Source organism: Parus major, chromosome 15 (assembly GCF_001522545.3).
Source record: "Parus major isolate Abel chromosome 15, Parus_major1.1, whole genome shotgun sequence".
Taxonomy (NCBI): domain Eukaryota; kingdom Metazoa; phylum Chordata; class Aves; order Passeriformes; family Paridae; genus Parus; species Parus major.
In genome coordinates, this window is record NC_031784.1 from 719,643 (window position 1) to 737,102 (window position 17,460).

The following is a 17,460-nucleotide window of genomic DNA, read 5'->3' on the forward strand; positions in this document are numbered from 1 at the left end:
GGCTCTGAAATCCCTTGTTACTGAAATCCCAGGCAGGACATGGAGCCTCAAAAGGTGTATAATTAAAGGAATTGTGCTTTGCTTTACTTTCAACACTGTTCTAACAAAAATCAGATTTGCTATTCATGTAGGGTAAAACAATTATGGCAACAGGCTTGGATTTCTTTGTCTTGCATCTGCCCTGATGGAGCTGAACACCTTCCCAGTCCATAGCAGAGCTTCAGCTACACCAAATGGATCACTTTCTAATTTCAGACTGATCTCATGAAATCACAGAGACAGCTGAAAATCGTAATTAGTCTAGCACTTAGTTTGGGATTTAGCAAGCTCCAGCTGAATCCAATCTTCAAAGGGCTTATTCTCTTCAAATGCTTGGAGAGTTGTTGCTTCATCCTGAGCTACTGCTCATGGAGCCAAATACTTCCTCTGGTGCTCTTCCTCTCACCAAGTTTATGAGATGTTTTAGTCCTTGCTTCTTTCTTTCCCTGCCTTAAGCAACCTTTCCTGCTCAGGTCTCAATCAGCCTGCACACCAATTAAGCTAATTGGCAGCACATTTGAAACTCCCTAATTACAGCTGCAAATTTTCAGAGAACAACCTTTTTGCAATTTTTCCTTCAATCAAAATATAAAGCAATAAACCCCCTGCAACTCTTAACTCTTCCCTGATAAGACTTAAAATACTCCAGAAGAATTTGCTCAGGTGAGTCCTGGACCTTGTGGCTGCTCAGGGCTGGCTCCCAGTGGATTTCCTCTCAGGAAATGTCCCCATGAGGAGCTGTGGGGTGTTTGGAGGGCACATGAACCCTCCTGAGAACAGAACAGCTGTGCAGGCTCCCCCAAACTGCTCCAACTGCCAACTGCAATCAGCCAAAGCATCCCCAGCTGAGCCTTGTTGTGCACCACAGAGCTCCTCCCTCACCCTCCTCCCTCAGCTCCCTGTGCTGGGACAGCTTCCAGAGGACAGCGTGGTACACAACACCTGAGGATCCTGCTTTTATAGAAAGTAAGTGGTTTGGGCTTTTTTTTGGTTGTTTTTTTCCCTTTGGTTGTGTTTTAGTGGAGGAGAGTTCCCTCTATCCAAATTGAGATGTTATTAGTGACTGATAATATCTCACTTGCCCTTACAAAAAAAAGGCTGAGCTACTTGGCCTTGAAGGGAGGCTGATTTCATCTTTTGCTGGACTTTTAGATCCAAGCAGGGGAAGAAGGTGCATTTTCTCTTTTAGTTTCACATTTCCTGTAGATTGTTGGTTTTATACATCACCCCTTTCCATCCTGCATTATTTCTGCTGAGCTGCCTTGCCCTGTTTGCAGTCTCCAGAGCAGCTCCCAGTCTGCTCACAGAGGAGTGATTTGTTGCCTTGAGCCTCGTGGCTGAAGGGAGTGATGCTTAAGTAGGGATGGCACATAGAGGGCAAGACAATGACTCGTGGCACTCGTGAAATGTCAGCCTGTGACCTTTAAACAGGCTGAAAGGAGCTGGGGGGCACGAGCCCTAAAGGGTGTTCTGTCCGGGCACGAGCCCTAAAGGGTGTTCTGTCCGGGCACGAGCCCTAAAGGGTGTTCTGTCCGGGCACAGGTGGGGCTGGGAGAATGGTGATGTTCTGTAATCTGGGGAATTGCCTGTTCCTCAGGGCACAGCACAGCACCAAATGGATGTTGGCTGATTTGGGGCTGGGAGAACGGTGATGTTCTGTAATCTGGGGAATTGCCTGTTCCTGAGGGTACAGCACAGCACCAAATGGATGTTGGCTGATTTGGGGCTGGGGGAATGGTGATGTTCTGTAATCTGGGGAATTGCCTGTTCCTCAGGGCACAGCACCAAATGGATGTTGGCTGATTTGGGGCTGGGGGAACAGGAATGTTCTGTAATCTGGGGAATTGCCTGTTCCTCAGGGCACAGCACCAAATGGATGTTGGCTGATTTGGGGCTGGGGGAACAGGAACGTTCCAGCCTTTTAATTACCTGTTCCTAAGCACAGACCCCACCGTGCTCTGAGTAAACATTTCACGTTTTGGTAAAGCAGGAGAGCAGCCACCCTCTCTCAGCACCAAATCCCTACAGATGGACAGGTGTGAGATCTGTCTCTCCTGGCAGGGAAGGGGTTTGTCTCACACCAGGTGCCCACACGGAGCAGGAAGGTGGCAGGGCTGTCGGGTGCTGTGGGGCAGCCTCAGCTCTGTTCCAGGTGAACCACAGAACCAGGTGGGAACAGATTTCTGGGGGAGCAGCAGGCAGGGAAGGCTGATAAAAGCACAGGAGGTGTTAAACCCTGACTCCTCCATGTTCAATAGAGGCAGCAGGATAGTGATGAGCGCAGACCCCTGGCCCTGGTGGGCACACAGGGCTCGTGCTGTTCCTCCTGCAGTGCTGTGTGTGCCTCCCCTGATGAGCCTTCTCCTTGGAAAGCTCTCGCTGTGCCTTGTGATGAGGCTCTCCACCTGGTACAAGTCTTTCCTCCCAGGGTTTTGCCAATGGATCTGCTCTGTCTTCCCTCTCCAGGTGGAATAGTCAGGTACCAAACCTCCTTCCCAAGTGTGGTGTTCCTCACTTTCACCCACTGTGGCATCAGCAGTGCTCCTGCTATTTGTACAATTTAAAGCGCTCAAGTCTTAAATTTTATATGTGGCACCTCTGTGAACCATATGCAATTTGGCAGAACACTTTTAATATGTCATTTTAATGCTTTTGCTTTCCTTCATTTTCAGTGGTTTGTCTTGGTTGATTTACTCCTGGATGTTTCCTGAAGTGCCAGGCAGTAAATGTCTGTACATTCTGTGATTTGTTCCTTCCAGTCAAACCATTTTTCAGGGATGGGGAAAGGGGCTGAAGCACTTGCAGACTGTGTGCATGGATATGTAAAGAAGCTTATCTTAATTTGTAAAACAAGAGATAGTAATGTAAATTAGATTAAGTAATCAGTACTTTTCTGTTTGGTCTTAATTATATATTTGTTGTCTTCTAAATACAGGTTTAATCCTTCTCTTTGTTATGTAATAAAACAACAGTTGGTAGTGATTTGTGGATTATCATAACTAGGCATAGAAATACTTGCTGAACTGTTTATTCTATTTATGCAGTGATTTGATTTTATCCAGCTAGGACAAATGAGAGGTGGCTGGTACATTCAGGAGCAGCCATTCACAGGGAAGCAGTGTCAAGCTTTAAAGGAACTGTATTATTAATTATTATGAATATACTAAATTAATAAAATAAAAAATTCCAGTAGCTCTTACACATGCCAGTGTAGTAGAAAGGCTGTGGAATAAAAAGGGGAATGCAGAATAGTTTTCCTGAGAAAGTTATTTTCAAAAAGTAAGATGGAACTTGAGGAGAAAGTTTGGAGGCTTTAAATTTTTTCTTTTAAATTTTTAAGGGGTAACATTATCCTTTCCCATGGTTTTATTAGGTTTTTTTTCCTTTCCTATGGTTTATTAGGTTTTTTCCCTTTCCTTTTGTAGTGCTGGGGTGCTGAAAGACGTTTCACTTTGGATTGACCTGAGAGAACTGTTTTTAGGTTGTGATTAGTTGACAAATCAGTTACACAGAGAGCAGAACATAGCAAAGTGCAGCAGCAGTTGTGTGAATGAACCCTGCTGAGCAAAATGCAGGTTCCAGGGGTGATGCCTCCCTGCTGGGCTGCTCCTGCACACAGACCCCACCATCCACCCTGCTCCAACTGCTCCTCATTCTGGAGACAGAATTCAATTCGGGAGCTTCAGCTTCCATCTGTTATTCACAAGTGTCAGTTCCACAGCTGCAGAATCAGTCTGCTGCACACTCAGTGCACACACCTTCACGTGTTTGCTTGCAGCAGGATTTGCACTCAGCTGCACACAGACAGGGACAGGACCTGTTTGAGATGTGCCCATGGATTCACACGGGCACATGGGGATCCAGAGGTGAGGACAATGGGCTGGGATGTGCAGAGATGCAGCCTGTAGGAGCTGGCTGTGACAGGGATCTCTGTAAGTGTGAAGACCTGCCTGCCAGAAAGGTCTGTAATTTGTTTTAAATGTACAGGAGTTGTTTCTGAGTGTCCCATTGTGTGTTTTTCACCACTGCTTCTGAATTCCTGATATTCCTGGCAAGTATCTCAGCTTTCTAATTTTGTGGGGGTTTTTTGATTTGTTTGTGTGTTTGACTTTGTTTTGTTCTTGAAATCTTTGAGCTCTTCATTTATTGCTTGCTGTGCAAGCAGAGCCATCAGTGGGGGCAGGCAGAAATGGATTCCCTGAGTGTTGCTGTTGAAATCCTCGAGTGCTGCAGTCTGTTGGACACAGCAGCTCTCACCTCACAGTACTTTTGCTGTTGGAGTTGTTGAGCTTTTGAAGTGGCTCTCTCCTGTCCTGGTGCTTCTTGCAGTGCATTATTGTTTGATGTGATGAAATCAGTGTCCCAGGATTGCAGGAGGCAGTGTGGGGAGCGAGGAGAGCTCTGCTGGAGCAGGGACAGGGGAGGGATGATGGCTCTCAGCTGGAACCTTCCCCCAAACCACCTGCAGCTGATGGACTGGCCACAGCCCTGTGCCTGCCAGGATCCCTTCCTCTAGCCCCAGCACCTAGGGTGGCTGTGACTTGGGTTTATTTATTGCTTGCTTTTATTTTCCTTTTTCTGATTTTTCTCACTGTAAACTTTGTGGTGCCCATCACTGCTTTGCCCTTTCATGTTCAGGCTGACATCATTTTGTGAAACAGTGTCATATCCTTTTATCTAAATACTTCTCTCTGTAATTATTACTTTGCTGCCTTTTCAGGTGGGAGCTTGCCTTTGTTATATGATCTTTCTCTGATCATTTTTGTATCACTTGATAATATAAAGGTGTATGTGTTCCTCTGAGGCCTTTTTATTTAAATGATTTCTTTATCTGTCTGTCAGTGTGAATAATAAAACAGTTTCAGGATTGTTCATCTCTCTCCTAATGAATGATCAGGTGTCATCTATTCTAACATCAATGATTAATTTACAAAAGTTTCTTCAAACTTTAGTAAAATGCGATGTTAAAAGAAAATATTGTGTCACCAGAGCTGAGTGCTGTTGTCAGAGAGACTCGATGTGCCTGTTGATCAGGCCCTGGAGGCAGCAGGAGCTGCTGGGAGCTGTGTCCATGGCAGGGGAGGTGCAGGAGGAGACCCTGAGCTCCCCTGAGCTGGGAACGGGGTCTGCACTCACTGCAGGATCAGCTCCTGGACATCCTTTGGTGCTGACACTCAACTTCCACAATTACCCAGGGAGTTCCTGATGCTCAGGCTTGTGAAAAGGATGAATTTGTTTGGGTTTATTGCCCTGCTTTGGAAGTATCTGAGTGGTTCATGCCTTGGATTGTTCCTGTGCTGGGGCAGAGCTCCCTTTGCAGAAGCCCCTGTGAATGTTGGTGTCAGGGGCTCAGGTGTGCTTTGTTGTGATGTTTCCCCTTGCAAAGGCCTCTCTTTAAACACATCAGTAACTGACTTGTCTTGTGAGTTTCATGAAGCTGAAGCATCTTGGCTCAGAGCATTTCCTCTTTGCCTGACTCAACACTTACAAATTCCTGGTTTCTCACTGCAGAGGTGATGCTTCATAGCTTCCACAAAAAGAATGGCTTGGAAATGTGCAGTCCTTTTAGAAGTGATGGTACAGGTGATTTGTTGGCATCTCTCAAGTTTAGTTTGCTTTATTCAGCATCTGCTGTTAAGTGTATGTTGCAGTCTGTAAAATACTCCAGTTTATTTAAAATTCTCTTATGAGAAATGAGGAGTCTCCTTTTCAGCAAGAAGCTTTGCAGTGTGGTCTGCAGCCTTGATGTCCAAACCCTCTTTCCCTGACTTTCTGACAAGGTCTGCAGAGATGTGGGACTGGAATGAGAGTTATTACAACTGGGGGAAGAGGGAGAAGTTGGCAGGTTGGGATCAGCATTGCTCTTGGAGAAGAATGATAATTTCCCAAGGATGAAACGGTCACAGGGAACATTATAAAGTGAAGCAGGCAGAGCGGTCTGAAATGCTAATGAGGAGAGGACTTAAAAAGAAATTGGTGATTTTGGGCCTTGAAGCCATTTCTCTTTTTAATTTGTTACAGATAAATGCATGACTCTTGGGTTGCAGGGTTCTGTTTTGCTTTCCTCTTTGTGACACATCGATTTGGCTTTATCACTGCTCTCTGGGAACTTGCCCTTTAGAATGCTGCTGGTTACCAAAAGCAAAGGGGTTTTTTTGGAAACTGTTCTTTAATGGTGTGACAGCTCAGGGTTCCTGCTGCAGATAGGCTGGAGTCTTTAATTTCTGATTATGCTGATTTTCCTCTTCCAAGCAAGGGGGTGAAGATTGGAGCACTGATTTCCCATCCATGTGAGCAGTGACAATTGATAGTGATCAATTGCTGTTTCAGCAGCCTGGTGTTGCACAGCTGTGTAGGGAATTCTGTGCCCACTGGAGACTGGACTTTCTTCCCAGGCTCTTTCATTCTGAGATGGCCACTCTTATCTAGGGTGAGTTTGGTTTGGTTTGCTGCTGGCTTTTAGGTGATTCTGTGGATTAGCTTCTTTTAAGAAGCCAGATACTTTTGCTTTTACATCTAGAAAGTCTTTTGCTCCTTTTTTTAAACTTCAGTTTATTGTTTTGCATTGTGCCAGGGGCTGGAGGCCCTCACCAAGATCACAGCTTTGGGATTTTAGGTGCTGCTCCTACATAAATTGCAGGATAAGTCTGTTATGTTTGTAGCCTACAGACAAAGGGGAAGAGGAAAGAAACAGTAGTACCCTTTATTTTCTGGACACAGAAGAGCAGCACAGGAAAAATGTCTGAGGTTGGACAGAGTGGATTGCAGCACCTAAATGGAAGATCCATGGTTGGGAGTAACTGGACCACAGTACTCATGAGCAAATAAATATTTAGGTCAGATGCTAAACAAAAAAATAAAGACTATTAAAGCATTTGTGAATTAGAGCTTGAGAAAGTGGGTTGTCTTTGAAAGCCATCTGTGGTAAGCCTTTGTCCCCCTTCTGCATAAGGGTAAGGATTTGAATTTGCTGTGGGTGGAAAAAAAGGTGATTTATTTCATAATTAGGGTAGAAGATGTGAGCACAAAGGTCAGCTGATCAAACAGGAAAGGTGAATACTGTATTTATATCTGTATTTTTTAAGTTTCTGTATTTGTTCTTTGGGCCTGCCAGTTCCTAGAAAGGATGCAGAGCTTGTTCAGTGGCTGACAGCCTGCCTCAGGTAATTGCTGGCTGGCACAGTTAAAATAGGTGCCCTGCAGTGGGAGAGGCTCAGTGCCACTGGAAATGTTCTGTGTGTGCAGTGATGTACAGCCTCCAGATAATGCAGCTGCATCAGGGCACAGGGGAGGGTTAGGCAGCAGTGAATCCTGATGGTGATTTACAGAAATAAACCTATATTGGTGGATAAAATGCAATAGAAAGGGCTGTAAATTGGATGCAAATGCAGCTCCTTTTGAAATCCTCACTGAAGTGATGTAAAGGAGCTCATGTGTAAGTGGCCATTGTGCTAAATATTTTTAAAGTGAAACTCAGCCTTGTGCAGGAAACCATTTAGAGTCCATGTACTGCCTGAGAGTGCTGAGAAGGTTGGAGTGAACTCTGGGTGCTCCATTTGCAGCATTTGCTGTAAAATCATTGCCTTGGATCCCTGCACAGGTGGAGCTTGCTGTAATGGTCAGTGTTGAGATGTGTGGGTGCTGACTGGGTCGCTCTGGCTCTGATGATAAATGTTTATTGCACGTGGAGCAGTGACCTTTGGCATGTGTAAAGCTGCACAAGCTACTTCTTTTAATCTGCCTGTCATGCAGAACGTATCATAAAGTGTTGTTTTCCAAGCTGATCAGATAAATCATCATCTGCCCAGGCCACCTCTGCAGGGACTGATGAGGTTTGCTGCCACTAATCCCAGCTGCAGCACTGCCAAGCCCCTCAGTAAAGTCAGAGAGGTTGTATCACTGCATGACTTGAGGATCTGATCTTTGAAACTCTCCTTTCCTTCCAACAGTGACTGAGAGCCGAGGGATCCTGGAGAGCATTCAGAGGTTTTCTTTGCTGCCCACGTACCTGCCCGTCACCTATCGCATCCACAACGCAGATATTTCCTTCTTTCTCAAGGAAGCCAACCAGGACATCATGAGGAACTCCAGCTTGCAGTCCAGGGTGGAATCCTTTCTGATCTACAAATCCAAGAGTCCTCCTGTGTTGAACGCCAGCTATGGACCCTTTTCCATTGAACAAGTAGTGCCCCAGGACTTAATGCTGTCTTCAAATCCCTTTGGATCTACTAACAAGTTCTCCTTTGACTGGAAGCTGAAGGCCTTCATCATGAGCACCAAGATCTACCTGAGCAAGCCCAGGGTGCAGGTGCTGTTCTACATCGTGGGCAGGGACTGGGACGAGTACAGCCCCGCGGAGCGGCTGCCCTGCCTGCGCGTGTTCGCCTTCCGCGAGACGCGCGAGGTGCGCGGCAGCTGCCGGCTCAAGGGGGACCTGGGGCTGTGCGTGGCACAGCTGGAGCTGCTGCCCAGCTGGTTCGGCCCCCCCAGCGTGCTCACGGGCCGCAAGAAGCAGATGGACAGGTCTGAGGGGAGCCCCGTGGAGCTTTACTACTCCATCCAAGCAGGAGATGAGAGAGGGGAGTGCGCCAAGGAGGATGTCAGGAAAAGTAACGGGATCCGGGCAGGGCGCAATGACATCGATGAGTCGGGACCTCCCCTGCAGAGGATTGGAAGTGTTTTCCTTTACCAGACACATGCTGCCCCTTCTTTAACTGAAATGAGGTTGGATAATAATGTTGTCATCCAGTATGCACCAAAGACCGTCAAACAAGGGGACATTCTGACTTTCCTTGTATCTGTTGCTAAAAACTCCACAGAAGATCAGTTCACGCTGAGGTAAGGCTGCTTTTCTTTCTTTGGTACCTTACTTCTTGTTTCTCTGTGCTTGGAAGTCGCTTTCTCTGTGTAAACTGCCTAACAGTCCATCAATTGCTGCTCTCCAAAAATTGTATTGCTTGGTTGACTCTCCGCTTCTCATGGTGTTCAGTGTGATACTGAATTAACTGGGATGTGGTCTCTTGGATTGAGAGAGGCCTTTTCCTCAAGTTGTCCTTTGAGGAATGCTTACAAAAATTGAAATGATAGAGCTGGGACATATCTATGTACTAGGAGGAGATAACATCTAAATTCTTGAGAGCTGGAGTTTGCAGTTCTCCTAATCTCTCACTGGACTCATGTTGAGATTAATGAAGCTTAAATCCGCAGAGTTATTTACAGGAAATGAGCAAGAATGGGCATTTAAGAGGATTCACGTGTTCCAGCATCTCTCCCCAGCTTGCTGTGAGCCTGGCTCTGTATTACAGGATGTTTGAGGTTCCTAAGTATTATTGACCTACCAAAACAACTTCTGAAAGCGAGGATGTGCCCGAGGGGGTGGTGGTTGGTGTCAGAATGTGACCTCAAGTGCCTCATTCTGTCCAAGCACTGAGCTGTCCCTGGGCAGCTCCCTGTAAGCACCAGGACAGTCCAAGGCAGAGCAGCTGGGGCCCAGGGCAGGTGAGTGGTGCCTGCCAGGGGACCTGTCCAGCTGTCTGTCTGTCTGTCACCCGTGTCCCAGCACTGTGTGAGGGTTGTGTGGCTGAGGAGTGGAAACCTGTGTCTGCAGAGATCGCTCCATTTCTTATCCCTTCGCAGTGACTCGTTCCTCAGCCCCCTGAGCTGAGGGTAAATGTCACACTGGCTGCTGGGGGTGAGGCTGGTTTGTCTCAGGTTTGTCCTGGAGCTGGGGGGTGTTGCCAGAGCTGCCAGAAGGTTCCTCTGGAAGAGCAGGTGCATGGCAGGAGGGAGCAGTGGCCTCCCCTCTTGTACAAATAGCACAGGCTGGCAGCTGTGCTCACAAACATCTGGGCTGGGCACTGAGGGGCTCTGGAGCTGCCAGCCAGGCAGTCACAGCCTGCTGGGCTCCAGATGAGGCTGCTCTCGGTGCTCACACATCTCCTGTTCCAGGGCACAAATGGGTGAGGCTGGAACTGGAACATGCAGGAGCTCAGGTCTGCCCTGGCCTGGAGGAAGGAGTAACTCACATTTGGCACCGCTGGCCTCAGCAGGAACAGCTCAACACAGGAATTCTTATTCCCCTCCCCTTTCTCCAGGGAGATTTGTGGGGAAATGGTTTGCCCTAAAATCAGGACATTTTCCCTTTGCAGGTGTGTGATGTATAAACTGAATTACCACAGCCCTTGGTTGCTGACTCAAGGGCAATTATTTCTTTTTCACCTGGTGGAGGACAAACCCCTCTCCTCACCGTATCTGTTTCTCATCTTCTGAGTCAATCGAACATTTCAATTGTTTTTTGAGTGCTGATTTCAAGCCAGACAATCCAAGTTCCTCATAGCAAGTGTCCAGGGATGTCTTTATTCTCTGTACTAATGACTTTAAAAGGATCACATCAGCAGACATGGAAACTTCTGCTACATTTGAAAATAGATTTAACTGTAAACATTAAAAACAATTAATTAAGGTAAAAAATGTTTATTGTTTTCACTCTGTAGAGTCTTAGAAATCTCACTTCAAAGCATCTCTGTTTCCATGAGCTGTAATCCATTAAAAGTGGAGCTGGTTACAACCATGATAATTATGTTACATATAGGTTTATAAAATTTTCAAAAACCTTGCTTTGTTTAAATTAGGATGAAAACTCAGCACCTGAACTTGTAAAGGAATGCTTCTAAAATGAATTTTCTGGAACAAAAAGGAAAAGATGCGTTTGAATTGTAGCTTTTTATTTGGAGATCTAAGGTATCAAAAAACAAAAAATAAGCTAAAAATAGGCAGCGAATATCAGTTCAAAATGAAAAGTGTGGCATTCTTAATAAACAGCACCTGGGTGTTACCTTTAAAAACCAAACTTTTGTAACAGCTTGCTGCTGCTTCCTTGAGCTTTGATTTCTCTTGACCTGCTTTTGTGAGAGTGCCTGGTGCTGAGGCTGGGAGCTGCTGTGGTGCCAGAGCAGTGTGACACTTTGTGCCCTTGTCCTCTCTCTCATCTGCCCACAGCATCTCCAGGGGCTTTTTCCTGGGGTTTTTGGGTTTGAGTTGTGGTTCCTGTGTTCATCCCTCCCAGATGTGTTCTCCATCTATCTGGTCTTGTCTCATTCTGATCTCCTCTCATTCTCAATCCTCTCTTTCCCTCCCTCCTCCCGTGTAACTCTTTCATGAGAAACTGCATTCATTTTTATTTTGAACCTGTCCATTGTTTTTTGAAGTTCTGCCTTGAGTGGCAGCAAGATTTGGAACTATATTCATGAAGTGAGGCCAAGGGCTGCTGGCAAAATGCTCTTACCATTGCTTTTGCTCCAGTGGACTGGAAACTGTGGCTTGAACAGATGGAAAATATAGGATATACAGGTCAAAGATGAAGAAACAGATATGCAAAACAGCCAAAAGTGAAAAAAAAAATCACTACTGAATATTTTCTGTTTCAGAACTATTGTGCTTAGAGTAAACCCTATCCCCTTTCTAATAGGAAATTGTCTTCAAGGGGAGCCTTCTGCAAACTTGTGAATACTGAAAGATTTAGGGAAAGGTACCTTTGGTTTTTTATCTTGTGCTGTTCTGCACAAGGGAAGATTTAGAGGAGTGAATGTGGAACTGATGGACTGTTTTTAATTTGAGAAGGAGTTGGACCACAGGAGCCAGGGCCTAGGTTTTGTTTTTTAATGAGCTCGGGAAATTAAAAATATTTGTCTTGGCTCTGTGTGAGTGTGAGAGATAGAGGAAAGGAAGGAGATGAAATACAGATGATGGATAAATACGGAATATTGCTTGACTGGGCTTTAGAAAACTGAGGGGTTTCTCAGCTTCATTCAACACTTGCTTTCCCCTCGTTCCCCTTCTTTTCACCTTCTCACTGCTGCTGGCCAGGCAAGGCTGAAGGCTCCTCTTCCTGCCCATCGTGGGTTCCCTGGTGCCCATGGAAAATATCCCAGTCTGGCTTGTTCTGCTGTTTCTCTGCAATTCAGGGTACACGTACTGGGAGCTGAAACTGAAGTGAGATCTTCATTTGAAGTGTTTTTGCTGAGAAAGGAAAACACAAAATATAATTTCATGTCAGTCCTTCCAAATGCTTTCAGCAATTAAAGCCTCAAAGCTCTGGTGTTGCACAATTGCAATTCCTGCTTGCAGCAAGCCCCAGTTCCTGCTGGAATGAGCTCGGGGCTGTTAAACTGCAGTCAATATGTGCAGGATGCCAGAGTTTCCCGGAGTGAGGAACAGGACTTTTCTCAACCCACGCTGTAGATACAGCTCTTTATTAGCTTTCTTCTGGTTTGCTGGACCTGATAAACACAGCCTCGTGTTTTGTTTCAAAGTCAACAGGATTGATACTTGCAACCTTTTAAATTTGTTTTCCTATTTCTGGAGATGAATCAGCAGAGAAATTGGAGCGCTAGAATTGCCGTGAGCTACTGAGTGTCAGGCCTGGATACATTCAGGAGTGAAAAAAGCAGCAGCTTCTTTTTGTTTTACAGTTATTCAATTTCTAATTATATTTAGTGAAACCTGTGTGAAGGGATGACTGAAGGTTGTAATAGGAAGTCATAAACCTCCTGTGTTAGGAGAAAACTAAGTTTTTTTATAAGCTATGGATGCTATTTGTGCATTTGTAAACCCAAGTTGGGGGCTGGACATCTGCAGGTACCAGTTTCATGAACTATGGAGAGGCTTTGTGCTTTCCCTGTGGCATTTTTAATGATGGTGATTGTGGGAATGCAGGGACTGCTGTGAAATTGTGGTGCTGAATAAGCAGTGCTTATCGATAATTGGGAAGATTTTCCCCAAAAGGCCCAAAGAGTTTGTTCCATGAGCAAACATGAGTTTGTTCTTATTCTCCCTTTTTATCTAACAATCAATCGATAATAATCCAGCAGACATGAAAAGGGCTGTATAAATCCGTGAGGGGAGCAGAGTGGAGATCATTAGCACTCAATTTATACAGCAAGAAAATTTGAACAAGACTGGCATTTTATCAAATTGCTGGTGTGTTCTTCTAGTGCTGGGCTAAATCAAATCTTATTCTTCGTGCTGAACTGAATCATATTTAAATAGCAGAAACAATCAGGGGTAAGTGGTGATCAGGAAGGTTACCAGGCACAGAAAACTCTGATGAGATGGGCTTTTCTCTAGGCCTTAGATTGTGGTTGTTTCATGGTACCCAGCCCTGAGTTTGTACCTCCTGTGCCAGACTGAAAAGAATCCTATTGTACATTTTTTACTCTTCCTTCCATAGCTCTGGTTCTGACAGTTAAAACATCCCCTTCCACATTCTGCTTTAAACAGCTTCTAAAATCTTCACATAACTGAATTTTTTTCCCTCTCTTCTAACTGTGAACAAAAGGGAATTAAACAAAAAACCCAACAACCCAAAACCTAAATTATCTTTTCTTTTGAAATACAACCTCTGCATTTTGTCTTTCTCCCTGCTCAGTCCTGATGTTGAGATGAGGCTGGGGTGGGCAGGAGTGCCCTGGAAGGAGAGGCTGGTTTGCTGTGTGATGGAGGAGCTGCTGGTGCAGAGGTGTTTCTGCAGCAGGGCTGCTGCAGTCTCCCTCTGCTGCTGCCTGGGGAGAGGCTGCTCCGGCTCCCCAGCCCCTCCTGCTCAGGGAGGAATTAACTTGCACAGCCTGCTTATGAGCTACTCAAGCAAATAGAATTTTCTCCATCTTCTGGATGGCAAAATAGCTTTCCTGCACTGCTAAGTGACTTGCTAATGGCCCAAAATTGTCCGTGGCACTGTGGAGACAAGTGCTTAAGAACTATTGACTTGTAGGGTACTCTATTACCTTCTGTTGCACTTGCAGATTATGTTAAGAAGAAAATAGTTCCTTCTGTTGGAATTATTCCAGTTAACATCCTCTGCCTTGAGGATGATCTCCCATTGCCTGAGCAGGTGTCAGAAAGCAGAGACAGATCCTGCAAACCATTACCCACACCAGTGGCCCTTGCAGCCAGCAGCTGTTCCAGGTTTGTCTGTTCTCCTCCTCCCAAAGCCATCCCAGCCCGTGCTTGGAGCAGCCAGGCATTAAATCCGTGTGAGCAGTGTGTGGATGCTCTGCTGGCCAGCCCTGGGCTGCAGCCTCGCAGGTTTGTCCTGCTGAAAGGACTCTGCCTCCTCTCCTGATCACTTGGAACAAACATCAGGGAGCTCTTTGGGTTTGGGGCTGCACTACTGCCCTGCTGATCCACACTTCAGAATTATTGTTCTGCTGCTCCTGGAGACACTGTGAGATCTGGCTAGGGAAAACTAGTTTTCCAATATAACTCATTAATTTAGGGAGCTGAGAAACATTAGCAGACATCAAGTTAATTATCGTTGGGGAATACATGTTTGGGTTGGTTTTGTTGGTGGTTTGTGTAGAGAAGGGGAGGTTTGGGGTACTACAAATGCCCCAGTTTGTGGATTTGATGTCAGAAGTGTTGTTTTCTTCCCCCAGAACTGCTTAGCTCTCAGTGGAGAACGCATTAGGGCTCCTTTGTGGTCAGAAGTGAGCCAGTATGAAAGGTGCTGTCGGGGCTGTGCTGCTCAGGGCAGACAGATGGAGATGGAGAGGCACTGCCAGGGTGTGAGCTGCTGGGTTTGCAGGTGCTGCTGCTGCCATCCCTCTCACCTGGGGACGTGTCACAGGGATGTGCCCTGGCTGAGGGCAGTGCTGGGAGCTGTGTGGGCACAGACTGCGGGAGGAGGTGACACCAGGGCTCTGCTGTGCTGCTCCATCAGCACCGGGGATCACACACCCAGCACCTCAACATCTCCATTCCAGCTCTGATGCTTTCCTGGTTACTGCTCAGGAGTTTATCAGCTCGCTTTTTATCTGTATTTTGGTGCCTCAATACACAGAACATTCTTGTAAAACCTTGGGTCAAAGAACTCTTCCTCTAATATTCTAGTAAAATGTGAAATCTCAGCCAGGTGAGGATTTTTCCTATTTCCAAAGTAGTTTTAAAAATAAAAGCTAAGTACACTGAGGAATAAGACATTTTGTGGGAGGGAAAGTAATCTTTGATTTGAAATTACTGGAATAGTTTGACTTTTCAGTGTTGCTTTTGCATTTTTTAAGGGTAACATTTATCCAGGCTGCACACACTCATGTAATGCATCAGGCAAGCTCAAAGTGCATTTTTGATCACAAAAAAATTGGAACATTAGTTTTCTGCTTCTAATGGCAAATCTGAGCCCTTTTAGATTTTTAAGGTTATTACTTAAACATATCTGCCAGATCCTTGTAACATCTGTGTAAAGCCATGGTAAGGAATTGCCTTGTCACTTTATCAGATGTGTCTGCATCAGTCCCTTCCCTGGAGTTTCCTCTCTCCTGGCTCCCTGCTCTGCTCCCCTCTGTGCTGGGTGTGTTCTGCTGCTGTTTCCCAGCTCACTGCTCTGTGTTTGCTCCTTCTCTAACCCCCTTCCCTGCAATTCCAATGGGAATGGAGGGAAGGGAGCTGCTGTTCCAGGATCAGATTGTGCTGGTTGATCTCTCCAACCCCATCACAAGGAATCCCAATGGTACTAGCCCGGGGTAGACAGCTCATTGCACAAAATAATTGATCTGTGTTATAGCAGATGGAGTCTGATCTAAATCCAGAACGAGTTCAGATGGTGAAACAAAGGCCTGGCTGTCAGGTTTTGCCTTTGGGATGTCAGAGCTGCACAGCCTGCGGTGCTGGGCACCCCTGGACCCCTGGGGATGTCTCCAGGAGCTCCATTCCTGGAGCACAGGGTTACTGATGCTTCTTGACCCTTTTGTTAGAGGGAATGCATTATTAGTTAAAGACTCCCAAAGTGAGATACCTGCAGAGAAAAGCTCTATGCATGGCTTTGAGATCTTTTAATAATTAGGTGGATAAAACAATTTGGAATGCCTGAAAAATTTCATTATTTAGGTAGAGATGTTTAAGCTTTCTTAATCACCTGGAGTTGGTGTTACTTTTCAGCTGTGAGAGAAGATAGGAAGTGCTTGGCTGTGCACTTTTCGGAAAAAAGACTTCAAATCTCAGTTTGGGAAGGTTTTAAAATAGTAAGCTGCTCACCACGGGCTTGCAAATGGCTGAACTAGGACCAAACTGAATAAATAAAGGTGGCTGCAGGGAAAAAACTGAAAGAGGGAAAGGAGGAGGGAAGAAAGAAGGGCATTCCCCAAGATAAATTAACATCTGTGAAATAAGACACTTCTAAATGTATGCTAATGGCCTAAATGTTTCCATATTCAATTAAGTAATAAGTCCCGAGTTGGCAATATCATCCCAAAACATTCATTTACCAAGAGAAGGCTCTGCTGGGACAGCACAGGCACCATAATGAACTGATGTGGGCAGTAAGACATGATAATGCCTACTTCAGAGGGAATTACCACTTTCATAATGCAATTTACAACAAGAATTTACTTGTTAGAAGAGTTTCTTCCCTCTTCATTATGACAGTGTAATTATGACTCCAGTGGCTCAGAATAATTTTGAGAGGAGTGAGTTACCAAAGCTTTTGTACTGAGTGTTCTCAGGCACTTGGAATACAGGAGCAAGGGCTGTTCTCTGATCATTAATAATCACAGTGAGGTTCACACAGGCCAGCAGCTGATCTCATCCTCCTTCCCCGTGTCCCACCTCCCATGCACTTAGAGTGCTTTTCTTTCTTGCTGTGTACTATTATTTATCAGCTTGAGTTTAGAAGATCAGCCCAGTTGAACACTCAGGAGCTGTGCTGCAGTGTTGCAGATGTTGATTTGCAGCTGTGGAGAGCAGCCAGTGTCCCCTGGAGGCCTGGCCAGTGTGTGGCTCTGGCTGTGTCCTTGTGTCCCTCTGAGTGCAGTGCTGACCCCTGGGAGCACCCTGGGGATTGTTCTGCCACCTCTTCAGAGCACTGGAATTCCTTCCAGAACTCCATGGAGGTGGAGGACACTTCCAGGGCCTACTCAAAGCCACAAGCAATTTATAAAGTCATTGTCTAGCTGACAGTCTTTGGCTTCAGCCTCTGAACTGGGAGGAGTGCATTTGAGTGTGGAAATAATCCTTGGTGTTCTGTGCCCCCTCTGCTTGTGTTGAGGTTTTTGTCTGTGTTTTCAGACCAGCCAGGCACTACTGGAGTAAGTGCTCTGAATAGACTCAATGTTTGTTTGTTTTTCTTCCTCCATTCTCTTAGGAAAAGCTTGCAGAGATTGCTCTGGCCTTGTCAGACAGCAAGTGCCTGGCTGTAATGTGCTTTTTCATTTCTCTGAGAGGCACCGAGAGATTGACTGTACATTTCTTACTTAAGATGGTATTGGCAAAATCTTGTTCAATTATGGCAGACTTCTCATCTTCCAGATGTGGCTGTGCCTGGAGGCTGAGCTGGATGTGCTGGAGCCTGGGAAGATGGCTCAGCTGAACCAGAGCTCAGCTCTGCTGGGACACTGGTTTCCATCTCCAGTGGAGCAGGGCCCTGCTCTGCTG

At 45.8% G+C, this 17,460-nt stretch overlaps 1 protein-coding gene across 1 annotated transcript in view; it reads left to right on the plus strand.

The window, feature by feature from the left end:
• Positions 1-17,460, plus strand: part of TMEM132D (transmembrane protein 132D) — a 185,485-nt gene that overhangs the window by 33,475 nt on the left and 134,550 nt on the right. Inside the window, exon 2 of the mRNA XM_015644435.2 lies at positions 7,989-8,877. Within this exon, the coding sequence (XP_015499921.1) occupies positions 7,989-8,877 (889 nt within the window). The remainder of the gene's footprint in view (positions 1-7,988; positions 8,878-17,460) is intronic.